Source organism: Balaenoptera acutorostrata, chromosome 11, assembly GCF_949987535.1.
Source record: "Balaenoptera acutorostrata chromosome 11, mBalAcu1.1, whole genome shotgun sequence".
Lineage (NCBI taxonomy): Eukaryota > Metazoa > Chordata > Mammalia > Artiodactyla > Balaenopteridae > Balaenoptera > Balaenoptera acutorostrata.
Window position 1 is genome coordinate 18,560,543 of NC_080074.1, and position 24,426 is coordinate 18,584,968.

Genomic DNA, 24,426 nt, shown 5'->3' on the forward strand with positions numbered 1-24,426 from the left:
ACACTTAACAACATTTAATGACACAGCCTTAAAATTTATAATGCATGCATTGACAGAATTCCAAAAACTAATTTATAAATTCACAATACCAATTGGAAATTTTAACATACTTCTCTCAGTAAATGATAAAGACTAAAAATTAGAAAGCTTATAGAAGAGTTGAACAAGACAATTTACAAGCTTCATCTTTATACACATTGATAATATAAGACATTTTAAATATCAAAGAACTCATATAAACTACCTTTTTATTGTAAATTAATTAAATGCAATATCATTAGCAAAAGAAATATGATGCGGAAAACATTATAGGCCATGTTTGAAATTCATAGACAGAAGATAGTATTGCAGAAGAGCAGGTTCAGGAAGATATTTCAACATTTTAAGGAAGGGAGAGAACAGGTATTATACCTGTATGGGTTAGGGGGTAAGCCTACAACCAGTCAAAGGCCCTGTGAGTCTGGTTCCTGGAGACATCAGAGCAATTGATCCTTGTACTGATCCCGCCGTACTGACCTCAGGAACACACCTGGACTAAACTCACGTTGGCCTGTAGGGGTTGAGGGAGATGCCTGAATGTACTGTGCTGAATTGCTCTCAGTAATAATATTATATATTATATAACAATAAGTTTGATGATCTCAGGCATATATTCCAACTAGCCTATGCTCAGACTTCCTCTGGCCTGTTAAGATTGAGAATGCTGGGTTTCCTGAACAGTGATATTACCCTCATTCACTTAGACATTATAATCCATAACTGCAGGATCTTAGGGTGTGGAAATTTGCCCTTCCGTCTGTCCTGGAAAATGTGCTGTGTATCTTGACATCGCTAACTTCCTTAAGGATCCTTTAGAAAAATGAATCCAGCTTGATTTCCTAAAGCAATGTCTGTGTTTGGTCTTTCGTCAGTTTAAGCCCCCAATGAAATTTATCAAGTCCTGTTTGTAAAGTCAACTTTTTAAAGACTGAATTTTTTAGATCAACTCTAGAATTTTTTTTTAATTAATTTATTTTTGGCTGCATTGGGTTTTCGTTGCTGCGCGTGGGCTTTTTCTCTAGTTGCAGCGAGTGGGGGACACTCTTCGTTGCGGTGCGCAGGCTTCTCATTGTGGTGGCTTCTCTTGTTGCGGAGCATGGGCTCTAGGTGCGCGGGCTTCAGTAGTTGTGGCACGCAGGCTCAGTAGTTGTGGCTCGCGGGCTCTAGAGTGCCGGCTCAGTAGTTGTGGTGCACAGGCTTAGTTGCTCCGCGGCATGTGGAATCTTCCGGGACCAGGGCTCGAACCCATGTCCCCTGCATTGGCAGGCGGATTCTTAACCACTGTGCCACCAGGGAAGTCCTAGATCAACTTTAAAATATGCATAATACATTGACTGACTTAAAGCTAAAAAAAGTAAAGTAAAATAAAGATTGAATTTTTAAATCATTTTTCATCATTGAAGTATTAAGAGAGAAAATAAAAATAACACAACCACTATTATCATGGCATTGTATATCCTGTCCATCTTTTTTATCTGGATATTTTTAATATTATCATAACCTTGAATTTGTGAGTAAAGTCATTCTAAATAATGTAGGATCAGAATTTGGGATCTTCGAAGTTTGCCATAAAAAGGCCTGAGAAGTAAAATGGCAAAATATTAACACTCTGTGAATCAAGGTAAAGTATATGGGAGTTCATGGTATTTGTCTTACAATTTTGTGTAGGTTTAACAATTTTCAGAATAAAAAGTTGGAGAAAAATGAAAGACCATAGACTTATTATATAGTGAGGGACTGTCTTACACCTTTTAAAATGATTAGATTCTACTTCATCTGAGTCTGTGGGACTCCAGGACAAATGTTGCTTTTCTATTCTGTTTCTTAGGGAAAATCTCTACAGCAGCTCCCTGGGAGGAGGGGTGGCCACCTCCCCAATGCTGATTGTGTTTCATGGGAAATACTCCACCATCAACCCCCTGTGGCACATAAGGCACCTGGGTAAGTATTTCAGAAGAACACCAGTGTGCATTTTATAGACCCAGTGAGCACCAAGGTGAAGAGCGTGTGCTATTGCACCAGCTTCCTCACTTCAAATCCTCCAGGTGACCTTGGAGGTGACCTTGGACACGTTACTTAAGCCTCAGATTCTGCAAATGCAGGTGATAAAAATGACCTGAGAGGTGTGTTTCTAGGAATTCAGGAAAAGCAATTAGACTCATGCTTAGCATATAGTATGTGCTTGCTAAACATGAACTATCGTTACGATGGAACTTTCACTGTCAGAACTTTTTCACATGCCTTTATTGCCCTCTTGCAGTAGCCCATAGTGGACAAAACCAAATGAATAAGCATAACAGCTTATGATGAATTTAGATAGCCGGCAATTTCTCTTTTAAAAAGAAGTTGTTTAATGACTGTGCACTACGTGAGTCCCTCAAGTCTTTTATTCACTCTTCACTACAGGAGTACAGGCTCTGGGGTATGGACTGGAGTCCCAACTCTGCTCTTTTCTATGACCCTGGGCAAGTTACTCAAGCTCTCTGTGCCATAGTTTCTTCACTTGTAAAAGGAAGCTAACAGAACCTTATGTTTTTACAAGGAACAAATTACCTCATATGTGTAAACTTCTTAGAACAGAGCCTGGCACAGAAGACATTCACATTCATTCAAACATATGGCCACAACCCATTAGCCAAAACCACTGGGCCAGATCTGTTTAGAAATGTAGAAAGGTTTTGAACTTTTAAAAGGTAATGTTGTGCACGTACTTACATTATGCAGTACCCTGAGAGGGTTATAGATTTTGCTGCCAAAGAAGTTATTAAAAATCTTTTTGTTTTCAGACATTTGGGGATTGATTATTTTAGAACTGGAGACAATGGATTGTGGACTTATATTTACCAGGTGCCCATACACTGCCAAGCCCTGGGCTAGGCTCCAGGGATAGACGTGAACATTACTTCTCTCAGAACAATCCTGCAAGGTGATATGCCCCCTACTCTCCCTTGTAAAAGGAAGGACAGACAAAACTGTGGAAGTTGGGTTACTGTCTCCTCTGAATGATGCTGTATAGATTTGCTTCTGCCTCACCAGAATCTCCCGATTTTTCTGAGCATCCATATGCATACAAGGATGACACGGGGACATTAAGGACACTAATGTTCTGTCTGATTTGCTTTATAATAATGTTGGGTTCACTGTTAGGTCAAACATCAACATTTCCATGTGATGAGTGTGTAGAAAATCCCATCAAAGTGGAATATCTATGAAAATGTTGTGTAGGAACAGCTATGCGGAGCTTAGATCGGTAGGGTTAGAGCAGTTCCTGATCTTGGAACAGAGACTCAGAATTACATTTTATGAACCATCTAACTTATTGACAAGTAGGAAGGGGCAGAATCTTCCCAAGGGAGAGAAGTCATTTTTCCTTGTAGAACAGAGCCTACATCTCTGCTGAACGTTTTGGAATCAGGGATGGTCTGCAAAGTAAAGCTACACAGAAATCATTTGAAAAATGATTCCGTTTTAGAGTTTGTTGAAAGCAGAAAGCAGTGTAACACTAACGGGTATTAAGTTTGGGTCTAAACAGGTAGGCTTAAGATTTTTAAAATTTATGAAATTTATTTAGCTAAGAGCAAAACTGCAAGCCCCTACAGAGTCCTTCAGTCGTGGGGCTGAGAGACAATGTCCTACTTCCTGGAGACTTCCCACGTGAAGGCTCTGCTCCCCAGATGAGCATTTCCTTGTATAGATTCTTTGGAAGTTGATAATTATTCCAATTATGCTACTATAGCCCAAACACCTAGCTCCTCTTCTGCAACTCCCTGCACAGCTATGTTTATGAATAATGAAAGAAAGGTTTGGAGGGGGGTGTTTCCCTCTTACATCATATGTTAAAACGAGAATAATAATATTCTAGCTATTCATCCTCTCTTGACTCAATGGACTTTCAGTTGTTTTTTTAAAAATACCACATTCTCTTTCCTAGAAAGAAAATGTAACATGATAGGGATATTTAAAAAATTTATATTCACAAGATCTTAATATACTTCTGGAAGAGATATTCTAAAAATATTCTGATCAATAACAATATCAAGGTAAATGCGTAGTCTCTAAGCGATTACTTATGAGGAGAGTAATATTCAAATGGAGGCAGCTGTTTGTTAAAAAGTAGATCTCATTCTCAGTCACATTTTATAGGGTAAACACAAGACTGTTTAAAAGAAAATGCTGCCATATTAAGGACGGAAAATGCAGAGAAACAAGAACTATAAAGTCTGGGTGGAAGGGAAATTAATACAAAGTCTTTGGGAGACAATTTGACAATCTCTTATCAAAATTTATAAGGCACAGACCCTTCAATCTAGCAGTTCCATATACAAGATTTTATCCTACAGATATTATCTATACAAGATATGCATAGAAGACTGTTCATTGTAGCACTGTTTATGCTTGTGAAGGGATAGAAACAGCCTAAATGTCCTTAATAAGAAACTCACTCAACAGTCATATATCCATTCTATGCAGTCATTAAAAATGATTCAGTGAATTCACATGTGCTGCTGTGCAGTTTTCCAAGACAGTAATTTTAAAAGGCAAGGTACAAAAAATACACACACACACACACACACACACTGGTATACAGGTAGAACATTACTGGAAGAATTTCACGAGAAACTCTTTAACAGTGGTTATTTTGGAAAATTAGGGTAGGTGGTAAATTCTTCATTGCATACCCATTGATTTGTCTGATTTTTTTTTTATGATGAACTTGTATTGAATTTTTAATATAAAATTTTAATTTCCTAACAAACCTATTACTTTCCTCTAAACACAATGAAGGCTGGAATCCAGATACCAGATATTCGGAGCATTTTCTGCAGGAAGCAAAACTACTCCACTGGAATGGAAGACATAAACCTTGGGACTTCCCTAGTGTTCACAACGACTTATGGGAGAGCTGGTTTGTTCCTGACCCTGCAGGGATATTTAAACTCCATCATCCTAACAGCTGATATAACACGACATTTTAAATATTTCCTGTATAAATAATGTGGAATTGTCCATTTGTAGCCTACCATACCACTGTTCTTTATGAACAGTACCTTTGATACAAATGATCCACAAAAACAAAAAACCCTACTGTGTACAAATAGTACCTTGAATCATATAGGTATTGATTTACTTCCTTAAGTACAAGTGGCAATTATAGAAGATAATGTGAGTGAAACATACTATTGGGAAGAAATAAACCCAGATAGATTTCAGCAATCAATTTGCTTAACTCTGAATGAAAATTATAGCCACAAATTTAAAAAATTTCTAAATGTATTTTTCACATGTAGATATTTTTTAACAGGTTGCCAGTCTTGTCTTGAGTAGAACTATATTACATTTAAAACATGAAATGTCTGAAAAAATAAAATATTCATAGATTTTTAATGATTTTCATTATATATTATTCTACATGTTAAATATAGTAGAAGACAAACTGATCTCAGGTTAACAAGGGGAAAGAATACCAGTAAGTCTTGCTAAAGAAAACAATGCAACTTAAGGATAATCATCTTCAATATTTTTTATTGTAAAAATCATCAGATTTTCAAATGAATTTTAAAACTTTTTAAATATTATTTAATGAAAAAGTCTCATATTGTTGTGTATAGGGTATATCAACATTTACTGTTCATCTGTCATATTTAATGAAAAACACCATTATTGTATGCTTGAAAAAAATCTTCAAACCCATTCTCTCGTGCGTGTCCATCATAATTTAAAAGGTATTTTCTCCACTCAAAAAAAAAATCCATGTAAGGCTGTAATTGTTAAAAACCAAAGTAATACCTAGTTACATGCTTTACAGAGTCCCAGGAAAAAATAATTAAATTGTTCCTAATCCCTGATGCAAGGCACTTCAAAGCACCTGCACAAAACATCCATGTAAACAGCAGTACAGTACGTGATTTAAATAACACGAATGACTTTTACACAGCTTTACCTAGACTAAAGGAAAAATAAAATCCATCATAGCTACAGCTAAAAAAGCATGTTAAGATTCACAACAATAATTTGTATCTCTTATTACAAAAAAAACAGGCTATATAACCTTTTAGAAAAAAAAAAAAACCTCATAAATATTTTCATATCAAGAAACAGCATGCTCCCTGGGTAGCTATAAAATCAGAATATTCAGAAGTGATCAGGAGTAAATGCAACTGGCATTTCTGAATACCCATCTTTGATATCCACCAGGCCTAGTAGTCTGGACTATTTGTAGCACCATGGAAAATGCATTAGAAAATCACAAAGGTACATTACTTCAAAGTAACCTGGCCATGAGGTTCACTTAGTCCACAGTAACAAATAGCAATGATGAAGAGAAAGAATTTTTAAAAATTACTGGCTTATTCGATTTACCTAGCAAGAAAAATCCTGTATTATTTATTTTAGTACATCTCATGTACATAAAGCACCAGTTTAAATAAGATTATCAAACACCTCCAGCATCTTGTTACTCGATCTAAAAGTTCATTTCTCATCATTTCCATGTTACATGCTTAAAGCCAAGGAGGATAAAATTTGAATGGTGATAGATACTGAGAGAGAAATTCAGTTCCTTCCCTATCAAATGTATGTCTCTCAAGTAAAACACAGATGAAGTAGCAAAATTTAAAAGGTCTTCTGCACTCTGGAACTTACCATCCCAGCAGAATAGTTTCTGCCTACTAGAGGACCAACACATGGGGGTGAGAGGGCCAAAGCCAGGGCTCATGGCCCTGACATGTAAGGCCGGGTTAGCCTTGCTGCTGCAAGGCCATACTCTCCAATTCTACTACCAAGCAACTCTCACAGATGCTCACCACTGGTAAAGCAAGGAGGTCTGAGTGTGAATACAACTCAGGAAGCCCATCAAACACCACTAAAAACTACCAAATGAGACTCCACTGAGGGTTAACCTCACAGATGAAAATCAGCACATTTGCCTCTTTACCAGTGGGAATCTTATCATCAGCACGCCCTTCTTACGCACGAAAGGGATAACGGGCATCTAAGTTTACGCACACTTAATAATCAAGTGTAAATATGCAGACTCTTTCATTTTTAAATTACAGGTTAAAAGTGACTCCCAAAAGAAAATCAATTTCTTCATAAATGAAAGATAGTTTATAAAAAGCTGGAATGATGATTAACTCCAATACAAAAACTCATACACAAAAAACTACTTTCTCCTTCCAAAGTACTTAGGTCCGTAAGTGGTTCTACTGTACCATGATTACATCACCAGAGTAAAATATGAATAAAATACTTCAGTTAACAAACCACTTTGAGGTGGTGTCAAGAGGGCCACTTCTTGACAACTGCATTAAAACTGCAGCATTTAAGCAGGGCTGAGAAACACCATTCTTAAGCATGGTTTCCTTCTTCCTGTTCTTGCATCCCACAGTGATTATTAAAGGAAGGAATCTGGTCTGTAAATGACTGGGTCATCCACTGCCCATTGGGAATGTCACTGAAAGTTGATCCTCCACTGTCAGCCACTGGCGGGGGGGGGGGGGGGAAGGGAGGAAGAATGTTAGTTTAATCTATTTAAAAGCTTTAAATGATCTAATTAGGCGATTTTAACAGTCCAGTAAAGGAGAGCTGTTATTAAAATAGTTAAGCAAGCTTCTTGAATACAATTGTAAATTTCTATTCTATTTTAAGATATGGACTGATAAATCCTCATTTGTTATTCAAGGAGGGAAATGCACTTAGGATGACTTAGAGTCAGTGACTTAAAGAAAATGAGCTGTAAAAGCTTGTGAAGTTAAACGCCAAATAACCATCGAATTTTCACTCTAAGTCACTAAATAGATTTTTGTATTTCCGTTCCCATTCTTCAGTAATTTACTCTCTCTAAAAAAACTTTTTTCCCCAATCCTGGCAAAACCGAGTCTTTGAAAGAAACAAACAGACGGAGGGGACATACTCAGCCCATCTGAGGAGAAGCTGCAGGGTTCACTACTGCACGGATTTTCACTATAGGCGCCACCGTACGCTGCTTCATAACCCGGATCATACTTCTCTTCCTTCACAGCCATCTTCTTTGCATCCTCTGTGAGAAGGGTAAAAGGGATTTAAAACTGATTTTGTATAACAATTTTGAAGAGAGCTTTATTCAGAAATTATCGTGAACAAATCTTTTTCTTGAATTTCACATCTGAGACACAACTTTCGCTTTAAGCTCTTTGTAACATAAACCAAATTAACTCATAAAAGCTGTCAAAACCTATTAGATTTAATTTTAGGTGAGCTACACTGCTTCTTGGCTCCTCAACATCTGTAGGAGCCCCCAGATGAGACGCGAAGTCCTCGGTAAAAGGATTTTAATAGTGACTAACACCTGTTATCAGAGCACTCTGGCTGCCAATATAATTGTTTTCTTTTCTCCTGCTTAATTTAAAATTCACAACATACTTTCTATAATGTAGACATACATGAAATGAACAACGGGTGATAATGGTAACATACCTTGGGCTAGCCGCAGGTCAAATGTATATTGCACCTCTTGAACTTCTGTGTTTCGCTCAATGCCTTTCAACTGATCTCTTAAGTCTTTCAGCTTAATGTAGTAATGAACTTTGTCCTGGGCTCGAGGAAACTGAGCACATCTTGCACTGGATGATGGCATAACATAGCAGAGCTAGAATCATAACATTTTGTAGTTATAGAAATCTTACAAGTTTATTGAATCTACTCATCTTGAGATTAGAAAATCTGTCTTTCTTTGGGTTAATAACTTGATACTTATCATATAAATATATGCAAAATCAATAAAAGTAGCTGTGTTTGAGTTCAAATTTGTAATATTTACTTAGTACAAAGTCAATAAATCAAAAACAATGAGGCTTCCCGCCTCCCCCAGTGTTCGTATAAAACGACATATAAGTATACAATGAAAAGTCTTTCCTCCAAATTCTGTTTCTATCCACCTAATTCTCTTTTCCAAGGGCAATCAATTGCTAGTTCCAGAGGTTTTCCATGAATATACAATCAAATAAACGTATCTGATATATGTACTCTCCCTCACCCCTTTTAAAAACACACAAATGGTAACATGCTCTATTCCCTATCCTGCACCCTGCTTTTTTTACTCAACAATGTACCTCAAAGATAATTCTGTATCAGGTATCTATATCAGAGTAAAACAAGCTTCCTTTTTTATAGCTGTGTAGTAGTTTCATAATTTAACCAGAGCCCACCTGTGGGCATTTAGGTTGGTTCCAATCTTTTAATATTATAAGCTGTAGTGAAAAACCTTGTATATATTTAATTTTGAATATGTGTGAGTCTATCTGTTGGATAAATTCCTAGAAGTGGAATGGCTAGGAAGAAAGATATTTGCATTTATCATTTTGGATGATGATGACAAATTGTCCTTCACAGAGCATAATGTATATCAAGATATATATATCTTATATAAAAGAGTGAGGCTGCTGAATTATGGACCTTCCAGTTGCAATTTTTTACAATTTTTAAATTGGCCTCTATACCATATATTACAGAAAAAAAACCAAACCGTTATTCACTTATTTTGTTTTGTTTATGCAGCATTTAGAAAATCCTGATTCAGAAAGATATGTAGGTGCAAATGCTACCAGGTTTTGTAATAGCACAGCTTCCAAGCTCAAGATAGTCTTCAATTAAAGTGATCCAGAAACTTGAAAAAGTAGATTTTTTCAAAGCTGGATCACTAATATCATCAATAACTCTGAATACTTCATGATAAAGAATAAATTTTATAAGATAAATGCACTCACAGATCATTGTAAGAGCTAAAACTACCTATCTTGATATGATTCAGGTTCACTTATTATTGCACTACTCTGATCACACATCCAAGAGACATACCTGAGCCTCATCTGGCATTTAAGGGACAATAATGCAGTACTTTATAGGAAGTAGTGAACTCATCTGTACAATTTTACCCAAGTAGACAAGGGTAGGCCGCAATTTAAAGAATGACCAGTGCTACAACCTACTACTTTATCAATCACATATTTATTAGTTAAAAACAGAAGAAATTTAAAAAGAAGTTAAAATATATATTGGTGGCAGAAACTTTATTCTGAGGTCTCCACAAAAACTTGTCAGCACGTTGGCTTCTTGTCATTTAAAATGCTGTCTGTAACACAGAGGTCTGTGCATGTGTATTTTTATTTTAGAAGTTGTAAACAAAACTTAAAACTATATTTAAGAAGCAAACTTTGAATCAAATGTCTGCAGAAACTCCACAGAAATTATAGAGTTTGAAAACCAATGTGTTATTTCATGATGCCTTTATGTATAAAGACAATAGCACCAAATGCCAGTCAGGTTGGCTGGATGCCTGTCTGCAATGGGGCTGTTCTGTTTATACGGCTCTAACATGAGACTGGGCCAGTATATATAAACGGGGGGTGATTAGCAGTTTCACTAATCGGGATCATGTCTATATTTACATGTTTGTTTCACAACTGAATAAGGGCTAACCCACTTGAATTTGACAAGAATACGCCATTAAATATATTTTGAATGAGCTTGTGAGCCAGCTCCTCTCGATATTTTAGCCAAATAACATAACTAACATAATGTCATAGAGACATTTATCTGACAAATGTTTCTTTTTCTAATAAAACTATAACAGTATCTGAATTAATTTGCAACTATTATTTCAAGTTGATATGTAGATATTATTCCACAAAATACAGTGGTTTTTTTTCACAGCATAAATTAAAAATGGACAGAACAAATAAAAAGGGGAAACTAGCTAGAGAAAATTCATATTTAGTTGATTTACAAATGCAGTTTTAAGGACTTACAGTTTCTGTGTCTGGGATCTTATGCGGTTGAAGTCCAAATTCTAAGTTCTTAACTTTTATTCCAAAAACTTCCTTACTAAAAATGTCATAAATACCTAAAATGAAATACAAGCATATTTACATTGCCCATAACGTTAGCCAAGAAAAAAGATAAAATTTAAAAGTAAATCTTACATTTTCCATTAAACACTGCTATTCGTGGCTGATATTTCTGTAATTTCTGCACTAGAATACGTCCTCCTTCACGAAATTCTTTACTAAAATCGAATTAAAAAGTAGTCAAAATATAAATATGGCAATATTTATAAAACGCTAAATTCAGATAGCTTTCTATAAAAGATCAAATCATATAACGGTTAAGCTCAGCTTAAACTAGATACATAGGATCCTCCTAGAGTACATGAGGCACCCAGCATGACCAAGGTTCCAACCGATAAAACCGAATGTTATGCAATCACCTGGAAAGATCCTTGCTGCCTGGTGTTGTCCTTTCCACCATATTGGTAAATCCAATACCATATTTTCCTGGTAAAGTGTGATCATCCATGTGATTCAGTTGGACCTCACTCAGCCCTGACATAAACAGACACTTCCCTGTGAAAAAGAGAGTTCGGTTTATTTCTGTAGAAGGTCAAAGGTTTTTCTGCCCCATGTATTGATGTGGGTCTACTCTTGAAATTAAAAAAAAAAAAAAGATTTCGGATATTTAAAAAATTATAACATAGGTCAAATACCATACCAAGCAATTACTATGGGCTGGGTACTGTGCTAAGTCCTTCACATGGATTACCTCATTTAATTGTCGTAACTGAAATATTACTACTGTTTATCTCCTTTTTACAGGGGGTCAAAGTAAATGCTTGTTGAGTACACAGCTAGTCAGTGTAGTAAACTTCGACACTGTTTGTTTAGCTTTCTAATAACTGGAAGTACCACCACCTGCCCCTGGAAAACCCTAAACAGATAAACATACACCAATGGACTCAGGGCATGTAAGCATCTTGGCAGTGGAGAAAATGAAAAGTTCAAACTTCTCTAGAAATTTTGTTTTCAAATAATGGAGACAACATGTTATTAGTTCCAAAAATACATTACTGTCATTTGTACTAAAGGTTTTTAATGCTGTTTACTTAATCAGCTAGTGTTTCCTAATTGTCTACTGCACGTCTTGTCTATTAGGCAGTGTTATAATAGATAAGACGATTTATATATAGGACACTACAACAGGAGTTATACTTGGTTTTAAAGCTCACTCTACAAGTATGAAGGTCTTCAATACTAATTTCTGCTAGATACAAAGCATCTGTGGAGAATGTCTCCAATCAGAGTCTCTCTTAACTATTACAGCTTGATTGCCAATGCATTTCATTTCTCCTAGGAAATAAGATGAGCAGAAATCTGGAAAGGTAAGTATTCTGTCTGTACTGGCACAACGATGTACTATTGTTACTATTCTGTACATAACAGAATAGTAACAAAAAAGAAAAATCATTTTAAAAAAAGGTGTTAAAACTCACTGAAAACAACTCAAACCAAAGAGAAAGTACTCCTTTTTCATACCCCTCCACTCTTATACACCAAAATGTTAACAGCGTCAGATCATTTCAAACCTTTTATTTTTGTGTAAAAACACATAGAAAAGATGTATTATATTTACTCAACCATAGTTTCTTTTTAAAAAACACAATTTGGTTTAAAAAAACAAGACCCAAACTATTAACAAGTATATCTAGTTTAAAAGTAAAATATTAAAAAAGGTAACGACAGGGACTTCCCTGGTGGTCCAGTGGCTAAGACTCCATGCTCCCAATGCAGGGGGCCTGGGTTCGATCCCTGGTCAGGGAACCAGATCCCACATGCTGCAACTAAGAGTTCGCATGCCACAACGAAGATCCCACATGCGACAACAAAGACCCCGTGTGCTACAACTAAGACCTGATGCAGCCAAATAAATAAATATTTTTTAAAATAAAAAAATAAATAAAAAAGGTAACCACTTACAAAAATGGTTTCCAGGTCCAGGGTAATGATGCCCTTTGTAAGCAGCCATTAGTCCTGGGTTTATGCCAATCTACAAAACAAAATGTTTGTACATTTTAGTCTTGAAAAGTAGGCTTAAGTCTTAGGGCTTCCATGCAGGAGTGGTGGATAAAACTGAATTGATTAAAATAAAAAGCTAATCTAGCATCAGAAGCTATTGCTCTATCAAGTACCAACTCTTGACCTGAACAAAGTATTCCATTTTGAGGAAAGAGATTTCCTTTATATAAAAAGTTTTGGTGTTGTTTTTAAAAACCAGTTTGACTCCCTCATATCCCCAGCAGCCTCACCCCCAACTGGGCTGGAAAGAGAGAGGAGCTGGAGCAATCAATCAACCTGAGCCCAGGTCCAGCCACAAGTCTGCTTCTCAACTCCCAACAAGCAGCTGACTCCCCATCGTCTACACAGTTGTTTCCATGCTGATGTTTCTTACAGTTACTGACAAAAATCAAAGTTCAAAATCAGTGTTATCAATTACGGAGAACCCACAGGTGTCATGCAACCTAAGTGAGGCACGCGGATTATTTTACGTAATTGCGATCCCTATGCCAAAGGAGCCACCTTCATCCTATCATCACCCCTGCTTCACCAATGAGGAAACTGGTGTTTAGGAAGGTTCAGGCTTGTCCGTGGTCATACCCATGTGGCAGGATGTGAAAGCAGACAGCCCTGCCCCGGAGCCCACCCTCTTAAACCAACCCATACAATACAACCTTAAGAAGGTGACTCCATTTACTACCAAGAGGATCTTAGAAATGGTTCTTTTCAGCAAAATGCTATTTGCAAGGATATGGTTAAGTAAAGTTAATCCACCAATGCTATTTATAAAACCAAAGGAGAACAAATATCCTTACAATCACAATGTCCAGATTGAAGGTCAAAATGTCCGGTAGAGTCTTGGTCAAAAGTTCAGCTTCTGAAACACCATTGAACCGGTCTACTTTTCTTTTCACTTTAAATGTGTCTGTAATTTTTTCTTGCTTTTCTTTTGATTTTGTGGACTTGCCAGATTTTTTGGCTTCAGCGGGTTTTTTGGGTTCCACTGGTGTTTTTGGTTCTGTTTTTCTGGGTTTTCTTTTCCTTCCTTTTGGAGTCTCTGAAACACAATGATTTCCAAGACGTAGATGCAGAAAACCTTAACTTACAAGCTTTATGCAGCTTTCCCAGAAAAGTCACCCCATCAACATCCTTTCCACTTTTCTCTTTTATTTCCCAACATCACTCTCCTCTGCAATACCTCCCCCTTCCTTCTGGGTCTATGTGGCCTCAACCCCACCCTCCTTCCTCTGCTAGCTGTTCTTGGGATGGAACGTCCTTTATAATCATAGATTGATTTTCCACACAATATTACTTGGCATCTTGGGCTCCCCAGGGATGCAACGTATCTATGTACCATTTTATAAGAATTCTAAATGTAAATACATAAATAGTTAAGTCAACAAATGAAAGAATAAATAGATAGAAAAACAGGGAGGAAGGGAAACATTTTAATTCAGTTCCCCCGTAATTTCCAGCAGAACTCAAATGGCTTGTGGGCTTGTTTTAGGGACTGAGCGTATATTCTGTTCCCCACACAGTCGAAGAGGTGAACTGAGACATGCTGGGGATGAACTCTCTGGGCTGGCAGTACTTGTCAAAAGGTAAGACTAGGGCTCTGATCTCAGGACCTCAAGCAGAGTTTCTCAATCTTGGCCCTACTGACATTTGAGGCTGAATAATTTTGGGCTGTGAGGGCCTGTCCTGTACATTCAAGTATGTCTAACAGCAACTGGGGCCTCTACCCACTAGGTGCCAGTAGCACCCTGCCAGTCATGGCAATCAAAAGTATCTCCAGGGCTTCCCTGGTGGCGCAGTGGTTGAGAGTCTGCCTGCCAATGCAGGGGGACACGGGTTCGAGCCCTGGACTGGGAAGATCCCACATGCCGCGGAGCAACTAGGCCCGTGAGCCACGACTACTGAGCCTGCGCGTCTGGAGCCTGCGCTCCATAACAAGAGAGGCCGCGATAGTGAGAGGCCCGCGCACCGCGATGAAGAGTGGCCCCCGCTTGCCGCAACTAGAGAAAGCCCTCGCACAGAAACGAAGACCCAACACAGCCAAAAATAAATAAATAAATAAATAAATTTAAAAAAAAAAAAAAAAAAAAAAAAGTATCTCCAGACGATGCCAAATGTTCCTTGGGGGAAAATTACCTGCGGACAAGCACCAGCGACATACAATTACCCAAAGGAAGTCTTGATTTTGTCATCCGTAACTCTCTAACGTGGCACTTCATTTCGCGGGCCCCTATCCCTTTCCGCTACTATTTGGCGTTTCCTCAACTGAGCCTCCCATCCGTCCTCTCTTCTCCTCACACTGCTTCAGCCACTCCCTATGCCCAGGGGTCCACCTCCATCGGCTGGTGGCTGGAGAAGTCCTAGTGCTCCCTGCCCGGGGAGACAGAGGAGTCGAGGGCAGGGTGGATCTCCAATGCAGTGCAGTTAGACGTGCTCCCGCAACCGTAAACTGAAACTCTGAGCACATTCCTTACACCGTACTGCTACACTGGAGAAAATCGTTACCCTCTCTCCACCATCCACCCCCAAATCTGTTCTCCTCTCTTCTAATTCCCCGTCTTGGTGAATGGTACCTCTTTCGTCCAAGTGCCAGACTCCTCTTTCTCCCTCACTTCCCGCAGGAAATCCATGAACCGTGGCCTTGCCTCCAAGTTCTGCCCTGCTCTCTACCGTATTATCATATATATTATTATTATTAGATACATATTTGATATATCTCTATTATAGTCTATCCTCTATGATATTAAAATATCAATCTATTTAAGTCCCCCTCTAATTCCATTCTCTCAACAGCTTCCTATCGCCTACAGAATAGAACACACATTCTTTAGGTTAAACAAGAAGCCTCGACTGCCCCCTAATCCAGCCTCATCTCTCACCATTTCTTTGCTATACTCCAGACTCCAGTAACACAGAATCACGGTTTTTCAACTGTGTCATGCTTCTTCATGTCTGTGTTTCGGTGCACACTGCTCCCTTGGCCTGGAATTTTCCCCAACCCATTTGTCATGTGCTTCACGTGCTACTCCCTCACCGCTGAATTTCAGAGCTCTGGGAAGCTGCCTCTGAGCCTCAGTCCAAGTTAGGTGCCAGCCCCGCGGCATCCTGTGCCCCTCTGCATCACTTAGCGTACCGAGGAGTTCCATGTTGACTAGATTAGGAGATATTTGAGGGCAGGATTCATGTTCTTTTATTCCCCAAAACCTATCATAGTGCCTGGCACTTATTAAGTACTTAAAAAAGTGGATTAAATTTTTTAACACAAAAACAGAGTTAAAATTCATCATTAAACCCTTTCTTAAATATGTTGGCTAATGCAGTAGCTCATTTTCCAAAGTATCCTGGTGAAAACTACCTTGTGTGGGTTCCTGAGCAGGAGCTGGGGCTGGAACTTCTCCTGGCATTTCTTGTTCATTCATAACTGCCATAGGAACTTCAGTCATCATTTGTTGGAATGGAAATGTATAAAAAGCTTGCGCTTGCTGAAGGGAATAGCTGAAAGAACAATTAAGGATAAGATAAGAAGACAAAAATTACCCAAATGGAAGATTAAATGATCAGCTCCAAAAAACCGTCAGGATCCAAATATTTGTAACCAGATTATAGTATTTATTTAGAGTTGACAACAGGAGCAAAGAGGGGAAGAAGATTTCTTCCCATATGTACACATTTACCCATCCTTTACTGGGTGCCTACTAACCATCTATAATTAACTCTCACACTGTTTTAATGACAAAATGTGTCATCAGTAAAACTTACCAGTCCTGTGAGGTAAGCGTGTACTTCCCTGAAATGAGATCATGGGAATTTTCTACTAGACAGTTGAAACGCCCACCAGCCCATACAGGGTTGAAATATCCACAAAAATAATTTGTATTCCAACCTTCAGTATTTAATCCTCTTGTCACAAAGGTCCCCTGCAATTTAATCTTTTTTTTTTAGTTTTATTGAGATATAGTTGACATGTAACATTGTATAAGTTTAAGGTGTACAACAGTGTTGACCTGACACACATATACTGCAAAATGATTACCACCAGAGCCTTAGCTAACACTTCCACCGGGACACATAATTACCATTTCTTTCTTGTGGTGAGAACATTTCAGATCTGCTCTCTCAGAAACTTTCAAGTATATCCTTCAGCATTATTCGTTAAAATCACCATGCTGTACATTAGATCCCCAGAACGTGTTAATCTTATAACTTGAGGTTTGTGCCCTTTGACCAACATCTCCCCATTCCTTAAGAACTTAAGGTTCTCTTTTGATTTACTTGCCTGTTTACTTATGTATTCACTGGATCTGTTTTTTTTAACGGTTGCTGGGGTTTTTTTGCCACTAAATGAGGACTAGAAATGGATATTTCCATAAATATCTGTGAATTTATGGAAAAGACTACTCTAAACCTCTCTTCTGAACATGATTTAAACTCTGTTCAAAGTGTTCTGTTCAATGTAAGGAACACAGGCCTTCACAGAAAACAAATGCTAAAAAATATGTCTGGTGACTATAAACCACTACCCCAAGCTGTTGCTATCAGCACAAAGCTAGGGAAGGAAACCCACATTTTATGAAACCTGAGTTACAGCTGATGCCAAAAAAATGCCATTAAATATGCAGAAGGAAGAAAAACACTAGGAAATAAAATGGATAAGTACCATTTACCATTTGGAGAGAAAAGCCATGTTTTCTGTGGCAAGCTTAATAGTTTCTTTTTCTGTGATGTGTAGACAAAGAAAACAGGGTGCTCAGAAAGCTGAGGTTAAAAAGGCAAACTAGCACATGGTAAATGCATGAAATTTACAACATGTAAATCATACCTTAATAACTTGGTTCTTAAAAAAAGAAGGCAAACTAAAACATTCCCCAGGATAAACTTAAACGGCCCAGGCAGACACAGGGTTACAAACTACCTGTGGGTGGCTAGGCTAGAACACTGGATGCTCAGAGAAAAACAGGGGCCCAATCTCAGTGGACAAAACAATGGCGAAGCATTTTAGCTTCAAGCTATCTTTAAGGGTAAGATGGTAAAGAAAAGATGAAGAATTAGTGAGAAAGATATTAAACTATATATCTTAAGAGTTTTATTTCTTTAAATACATTGTTTTCAAATTATATGAAAAAATAAAGACAATACAATGATTTAGTAAACTATAGTACATTAACATGAGTCTACTATGCAGCTACTAAAAATTAAATTGATATGTAAAAGCACAGAAAATGATTAATATATAATAAAGTGGAAAAGAATACAAAATAACATTGTGAGCTAAGGCTGCTCATGGAGAAAGTATGTAGACAAGGACCAGAAGTTAAATTGTAAAATTGAAAAGAAGCAAAGGGCTTAAACCTTGCCTGGCACAAAGTCAAATGTTCTCTTTAATCACACTTTTCTTTAATAATATTCATAGCACTTCTGGATAAATTGTCCAAATACTGGCTGTGTTTATGACTGAGATATGCTAACGAGGAGCTGGGTATGTAGCTAGGTTAGTCGAGAGATCTCATGTGGCTACCCTTGGAAATTCCAGTAAAACGCACTGTAACTTCGGACTGTGGCCAGTGATGGTTTCCGGAGATCTAATAGCCCCTTTCAGCTAGAATATATAAAAGAAAACTCACGTGGTCACAATAAGTGAGTGTCGCACTGTCAGGAAGGCAACGTCTCACTCTCCCCCATGTCTATTGTTACGGCTCTCAGAGTTTCACGTATCTGTCGCATTTTGAGCACTTCACAAAAATCCACTCTTAAAAATATAAAAACAAGGGAAACACCGTTCCCATTACAAAAGGATTCTGAACTTAAAAAAAAGAATTTCCAAAATGCGGCTCCTTTAGCATATTTAGGGGTCATTAAATTCTGACTTTCAGAAACTGAAAACCAAAATTTCAGAATTCAGCTCGCTGAAGAAAAAGTGAAAAATACGAAAGAGAAAATGTGGTCTTATTTTAAGAGATATGCATCAATTTTTTTAAAAAAATCCAGAAACTTGGCTATAATATGGATGTGTCCCTTAATCTTTCTAAAATTATCCCTGGCACTTTGCAGTAAGTTTAATTAGAAAAGAAATAGAGCAAGCTATGAAAAATAGAATGTATAAATTCTGAGGTAACGTACTATTTTTGAGTATTCAATTTAGCTTGATGATCTTAACAGCTTCCTAACAGCCGGAACAAAAGGAAAGAGGGTGGACTACAACATTCTTACTACTTGGAGAAGACAGCATTACATCTGTACCAAACCCTTTATGAACTTGAATGCTAGGAAACTAGAGTTCTGGATAATTTAATTTTCTATTATCTAATAATGGTTAAATTTGGAAGCAGCATGAACCTATTTCAACCTTAATGTGAAAATATTTCCTAAATACATTTGTTATATTTATATAGGATAACTGCCACTTCGTAATTCAGAATTCTGCAATGTTTATGAACAATCATTTTCTCTGTATTAGAGACAGCAACAGAGGAGCACTTAGCATCCTCTCAGGACCTCCGTTCCCTCCCCATGAAAATGAGGGGTGAGATTCCGTGATGTCCACATATATGGAGAAAGTGTAGGAAATAAGACCAAACCTGTCCAGACTCAGAACGGACCCCAAAGCATTTTAATTTTCTATAATTCCCTGATATCAAACTTACGAGCATGATAAATGATTTTATTTCCCCTTGTTGACTTTTCTCCCCTATCATTTGTGTTTGTCCCCACACACAAATGTTCTGGACACCTCTCCCCTTTTCCTGCAGTTAACCCTTTCCTCTCTCCTAGCCTCCATTTACACCCCCTTCACCTGAACAACAGTGCTCAAAGGACTGGTTTTTTACCACTGTCTGAAAGTGATTGTGTATTTTCCAAAGGTCTTTCTCAAAACATACACACACAAGCGTGCGCACGAGCGCACGCACACACACATACACACACACACACACACACACACACACAGTGTTGACTAAGGAGTCCAGTTAATTCAGATTTTGCTGCATTTCAAAAAACTAACTCGGGGCGGTGGGATGAATTGGGAGAGTGGGATTGACATATATACACAACTATGCATAGAATAGATAACTAATGAGAACCTCCTGTATAGCACAGGGAACTCTACTCAATGCTCTGTGGTGACCTAAATGGGAAGCAAATCTAAAAAAGAAAGGATATATGTATACGTATAACTGATTCACTTTGCTGTACAGCAGAAACTAACACAACACTGTAAAGCAACTATACTCCAATAAAAATTAAAACAAACAAAAAACCCAAAAAACTAACTCTTTAAGGTTTCTCTAAGATGAATGACTCCAACTTCTTTAACCTTCAGTTATTTTCTACTATTTTAAAGATGTAAGTTGCTTTTTTTCTAAATATATTTGTCTTAGTTTGTTCAGGTTGCTATACAAAACATCATAGACTGAGTGGCTTATAAACAACAAATATTTATTTCTCACAGTTTTGGAGGTTGGAAAGTCCAAGTTCAAAGTGCTGGCAGATTTAGTGACTGGTGAGGGCCTGCTTTATGGTTCATTTTAGGTTGACTTCTTGCTGTGTCCTCACACGGGGGAAAGGGTGAGGGATCTCTCTGGAATCTCTTTTACAAGGGCACTAATTCCAATTAGGAGGGCTCTGCCCTCATGACCTAATCTCCTCCCAAAGGCCCCACCTCCAAATAACCTAACCATATGTTAGGTTTCAACATATGAATTCTGGAAGGACACAAACATTCACTCTATAGCAACATTTTATTACCTTCATTTAAACAAGCATACACAACACTGAATACTTACAAAATAACGATCAATGCTAAATAATCCAAATGCTCAACTAAAAGTGACTAGTTACATAAATTATGATGGAATACATTATAACTATTTAAAGCCTACGTTCAATATTGCTAAGTGGAAGTGCGTGTATTCACCATGCATTACTGGGTACTTACTGTGCAGGGTCTACTAGAAACTGTAAACACAAAAAACTGAGAATGAGCCAGAACCCCAACTCATTTAACTATTGTGCATCTAGCATAATTTCAAGTTTCCTCACTATCTGGTCATTTTTCTAGGGCTTAGGATAAAACAAAATAAAAATACTCTATAGCCTCATCATCCTGAAACTGAGCAGGGCTATCAACTTCCTCATTCTGGAGACATATTACAAAATCATTGCATTAGCTTTACTGGCACCCACATTATACTGTTGATTCATACTGAATTTACCATCAATGAAAACTGCCCTTTGTCACCACTCCCTCATCTCACACCTGTAGCACTGTTCTTTCCATACTTAAGCACAGGATTGTGCCTCTTTTTGTAATAGATGATTCACATTCCAGCCAGTTGGGAGCGACCTGGATTCTGACTCAATCTATCAATTCCACAAACCCCTCACAGAGTTGGGTCACTCAAATATTTTATCAGCATGCCATCAGCACCTTGAAGCTGTTAAACACTGAAAAGTTGGGGTAGGACTACATGGCATATCAGTATAGACCTCTCTTCAGCCTGGCCTTGACTCTCAGTAGTAAAGCAGTTTTGATTTCACCTAAAAGGACTGCCACCAGTCTATCCTTATCTTGCCCACAAAACGTACAGATGTCAGGGAGGCTGACTTTGAAGCTACACTGCGTGGGTTCAAATTTCAGCTCTGCCATTTACTAGTTCTGTAGGCAGGTTCCTTAACCTCTTTATGTCCCAGCTTCCACATCTGTAAAATGTGGACAGAAGCACCTAATTTATTGATTATGAGAATAAAATTAGTTAACACATGTAAAACGCTTAAAACAGTGCCTGGTATGTAACACATTTGTTATAACAAAAACAAAGACAACAGGGGATGATTAAATATTCTAGATACCCCTGTCATCCACCTTCTGATGCTGTCTAGCCTAGTATCACTATCAAAAAGGGAATGAACCTAGCCTGGTAGGTCTTGCTTTATTCTGAACTTATACTGTAGCTTAGTGGTCACTAGTTCCTTTAAATATGTTCAATAACCACTGAGAAGTAAAAATTTTATTTAGGATCAAAGTCAATAAATTCCACGACAGACTCCACCTGTGGAAAATAAAAGGGATCCATGTGTTTATTTTCAGACTTTAGGCCCCTCTCCTGTTGTCTACAAGTTATTAAAGAATACTGTAATCTGGCCTCTCACTTGAAATACAACTCATCTGGGTCAGGAAACATGATTTCTGTTAGAGCAGCTAAAAGTTCTCTTAAATGACCTCATTGATCTTGAGCTTTAAACCTAACAATCATTCTGCCATTTTCCATCTACAATCATTTTTCTTAACATGAAATGAAAAATCAAAATCAGAACTAAGTGCTTATATTTTCTGTCATCTACTAACAACATGCCAGTGAACAAGGCAGAAAACCCAAATCTTTCTTGTCCTTATTGTCCACACTAACTCAAAAAAGTTCTTGGTCTCTTTAACATTTCTAGAAAGCCCAATCTCATCTGAGGGTTAATCTTAACTGTCTGTAGTCTCAGTGGTCTGTGTCACACGTTTCCAGTCATTTTTGACTTGGCATCCTACTTCCCATCTTTGGTAAATGTCCTTTTCATGCTTGAGCTCATTAGAAACATACTGGTCCTCTTTTTCCTTTTTTCCTCTCTGGTTAGACTGTAAGTACTTGTTTAGACTCTTGAACTATTCTCTCTTTTTAAAAAAAGAGGTCTATATCTGTGGAATTTTTTTCTTTGAATTTTTTGAAATTAATCTTCCAAAGTAAATAGTAAATTCACTATACCCAAAGTTCCATGCCATTCCTTGATTAGCACAAAGTCAAGGATGACAGAGAACCACTTTCTCAGAATTACCTGGGGCCTGAGTCATTTCAGAATGCCCAAGGATAAATTCTTGAGAGTACTAACACAGAATTCTCCATATTTCCCAAGGCGAAAGCTTTGCAAATCAAAATAAAAAATGATCTATAACCCAATGAATTAAGTTAAGACCAAATATAAGTCAGACAGTTTTGAGCTAAACATTGTACCAAAGAGACCTATTACTTTGCTGTAAGACACTGAGTAAGGTCTGACGATGTGAACAACCAGCCCTCCCCAAATCTGCATTCCGGAACAGGCATGAGGGCCAACCGGACTCTGCCATTTTATTTAAGGTATTGAGCGTCCAGATTTTGGTGTTCGCGTGGGGCCTGGAACAAATCTCCCGCGGATACAGAGAGATGACTGTAATTTACTTCATGGAAGGTGTTACCCAGGTTTCAATTCTGATCCGAAGATCACAAAGATGAGAGTGATTTCCACAAGTTTTGGTGAATTCTTTTATTTCTAAAGTTCTTCACGGAAAGAAATGGAGTTGTTTATTTCGGGATTTGATTCATAATGTCAAGATGAAGTCTGCACTTCATCTACATATCTCTACATATCTCCTTCCCTAAACTCTAAGACAATCTATGTTGGTTACTATGTTGGTTACTTAAGCACACCCCTTCCACATAACGCCGACTCACAGCATGTCAGAACTGGATTTCACAGACGCCTTATTTTACAGATATGAACAGACTCAGAGAAGTTTAGTGTCTTGCCCAAGTTCAGGGCCCAATGGCCAGAAAGTCAGGATAATTTTTCATTAGGTCTAACAGTATTGTACTCCAATGTAAACCTTTTTTTTTTTTTTCCTTTTTAAATACTCTGTTACCATATTTAGTTCATTTGGCTTTCCGTCTGAGGTTCCTATTTCGAGATCCCTGCTTTTGCAAAACTCTCCACGCCTCTTACACTCCCCAAAGGACATATTACAAGTAAATTCTTAAGAGAGTCCCGAAGACCACTAGAACACAATTTCAGACGACTTCTTGGGAGTGTTATTCCTAGTCCCAGAATTCAAGAGCTCTAGTGCGGCAATGTTATCTACCCTGTGCCCCTGACGTCCACCTTTGAGGAAGGAAGACAGTAAATCTACAACTCTGAGATGCAAATTTCTGGAGTGATACGTGTGATACTACATCCTTACAGCTCTGCACGGTAATGGAGGGTGAAGGGAAATGTAGTCAAGAAAGGTAACCGGAACCAAATACCAACCGGAGACTGCTGGCTTTTTATTATCGCATTTTAATGCTGGCTAGCTGCCGGGAAGGACTGGAGATCGGGCCCCAGATGCAAGCGGCGCCAAGTCTGAGGGACCTATGCATGGGGCGGCCCGAGCAGGCCGCCAGTGCGCACGCGCGGCCCCGGCCTTTGTACTGGGGCCGTGGCCTTAAAGACCCCCTGCGTGCGTGCGTGCGCGCGCGCGCCCGCGGCCTGCCCCGCGGCGAAGGGCGCGGGGGGAGGGGCGGCGCCCCGCCCCGGCCTTACCTGCCTGCGTTCTCCGCTTCCATTCCTTGCTGCCGATCGCGCGCGCAGCTACTCCTGCCCGGCAAGCGAGCGACCGGACTCTGTAGTACCGCGGCCCAAGCACGTACTGCGGTACGGTAATAACCAGACACTTAGATTCGATTGCTGGCCGAACTGGGACAGCGGCTGGCACTCAAGCTCCTCCCCCAAGTTTCTA

At 38.3% G+C, this 24,426-nt stretch overlaps 2 protein-coding genes across 33 annotated transcripts in view; one reads left to right on the forward strand and one right to left on the reverse strand.

The window, feature by feature from the left end:
• GLT8D2 (glycosyltransferase 8 domain containing 2) overlaps window positions 1-5,460 on the forward strand; it is a 57,923-nt gene extending 52,463 nt beyond the window's left edge. For all 30 annotated transcript variants that reach the window (XM_057557327.1, XM_057557310.1, XM_057557312.1 and 27 more), the window contains 2 exons: window positions 1,868-1,980; window positions 4,825-5,460. In XM_057557327.1, coding sequence (XP_057413310.1) covers window positions 1,868-1,980; window positions 4,825-4,997 — 286 coding nt within the window. In that variant the 3' untranslated portion in view covers window positions 4,998-5,460. The remainder of the gene's footprint in view (window positions 1-1,867; window positions 1,981-4,824) is intronic.
• Window positions 167-24,426, reverse strand: TDG (thymine DNA glycosylase). 3 transcript variants are annotated; one of them, XM_057557305.1, is made up of 10 exons: window positions 24,231-24,426; window positions 16,273-16,412; window positions 13,718-13,959; window positions 12,825-12,894; window positions 11,282-11,417; window positions 10,998-11,080; window positions 10,824-10,918; window positions 8,494-8,665; window positions 7,952-8,077; window positions 167-1,348 (listed from the first exon to the last, which is right to left on the reverse strand). In XM_057557305.1, the coding sequence occupies exons 1-10, from the start codon at window positions 24,251-24,253 to the stop codon at window positions 1,314-1,316; spliced, it is 1,122 nt and encodes a 373-aa protein (XP_057413288.1). In that variant the 5' UTR covers window positions 24,254-24,426; the 3' UTR covers window positions 167-1,313. The 3 variants fall into 3 exon arrangements, with proteins under 3 accessions (XP_057413288.1, XP_028022940.2, XP_028022941.2); XM_028167139.2 differs by lacking the exon at window positions 167-1,348 and adding an exon at window positions 5,546-7,520; XM_028167140.2 differs by lacking the exons at window positions 167-1,348; window positions 24,231-24,426 and adding exons at window positions 5,546-7,520; window positions 18,539-18,558.

Coding starts and splice junctions, on each gene's coding strand:
- TDG (XM_028167139.2), bottom strand. CDS start 24,253: ATGGAAGCGGAGAACGCAGGCAG. Junction 11,418..12,824: donor TGGACCTGGAAACCATTTTT/GTAAGTGGTTAC, acceptor TCTTTTTCACAG/GGAAGTGTCTGTTTATGTCA. Junction 10,919..10,997: donor AGCAGTGTTTAATGGAAAAT/GTAAGATTTACT, acceptor ATTTCATTTTAG/GTATTTATGACATTTTTAGT.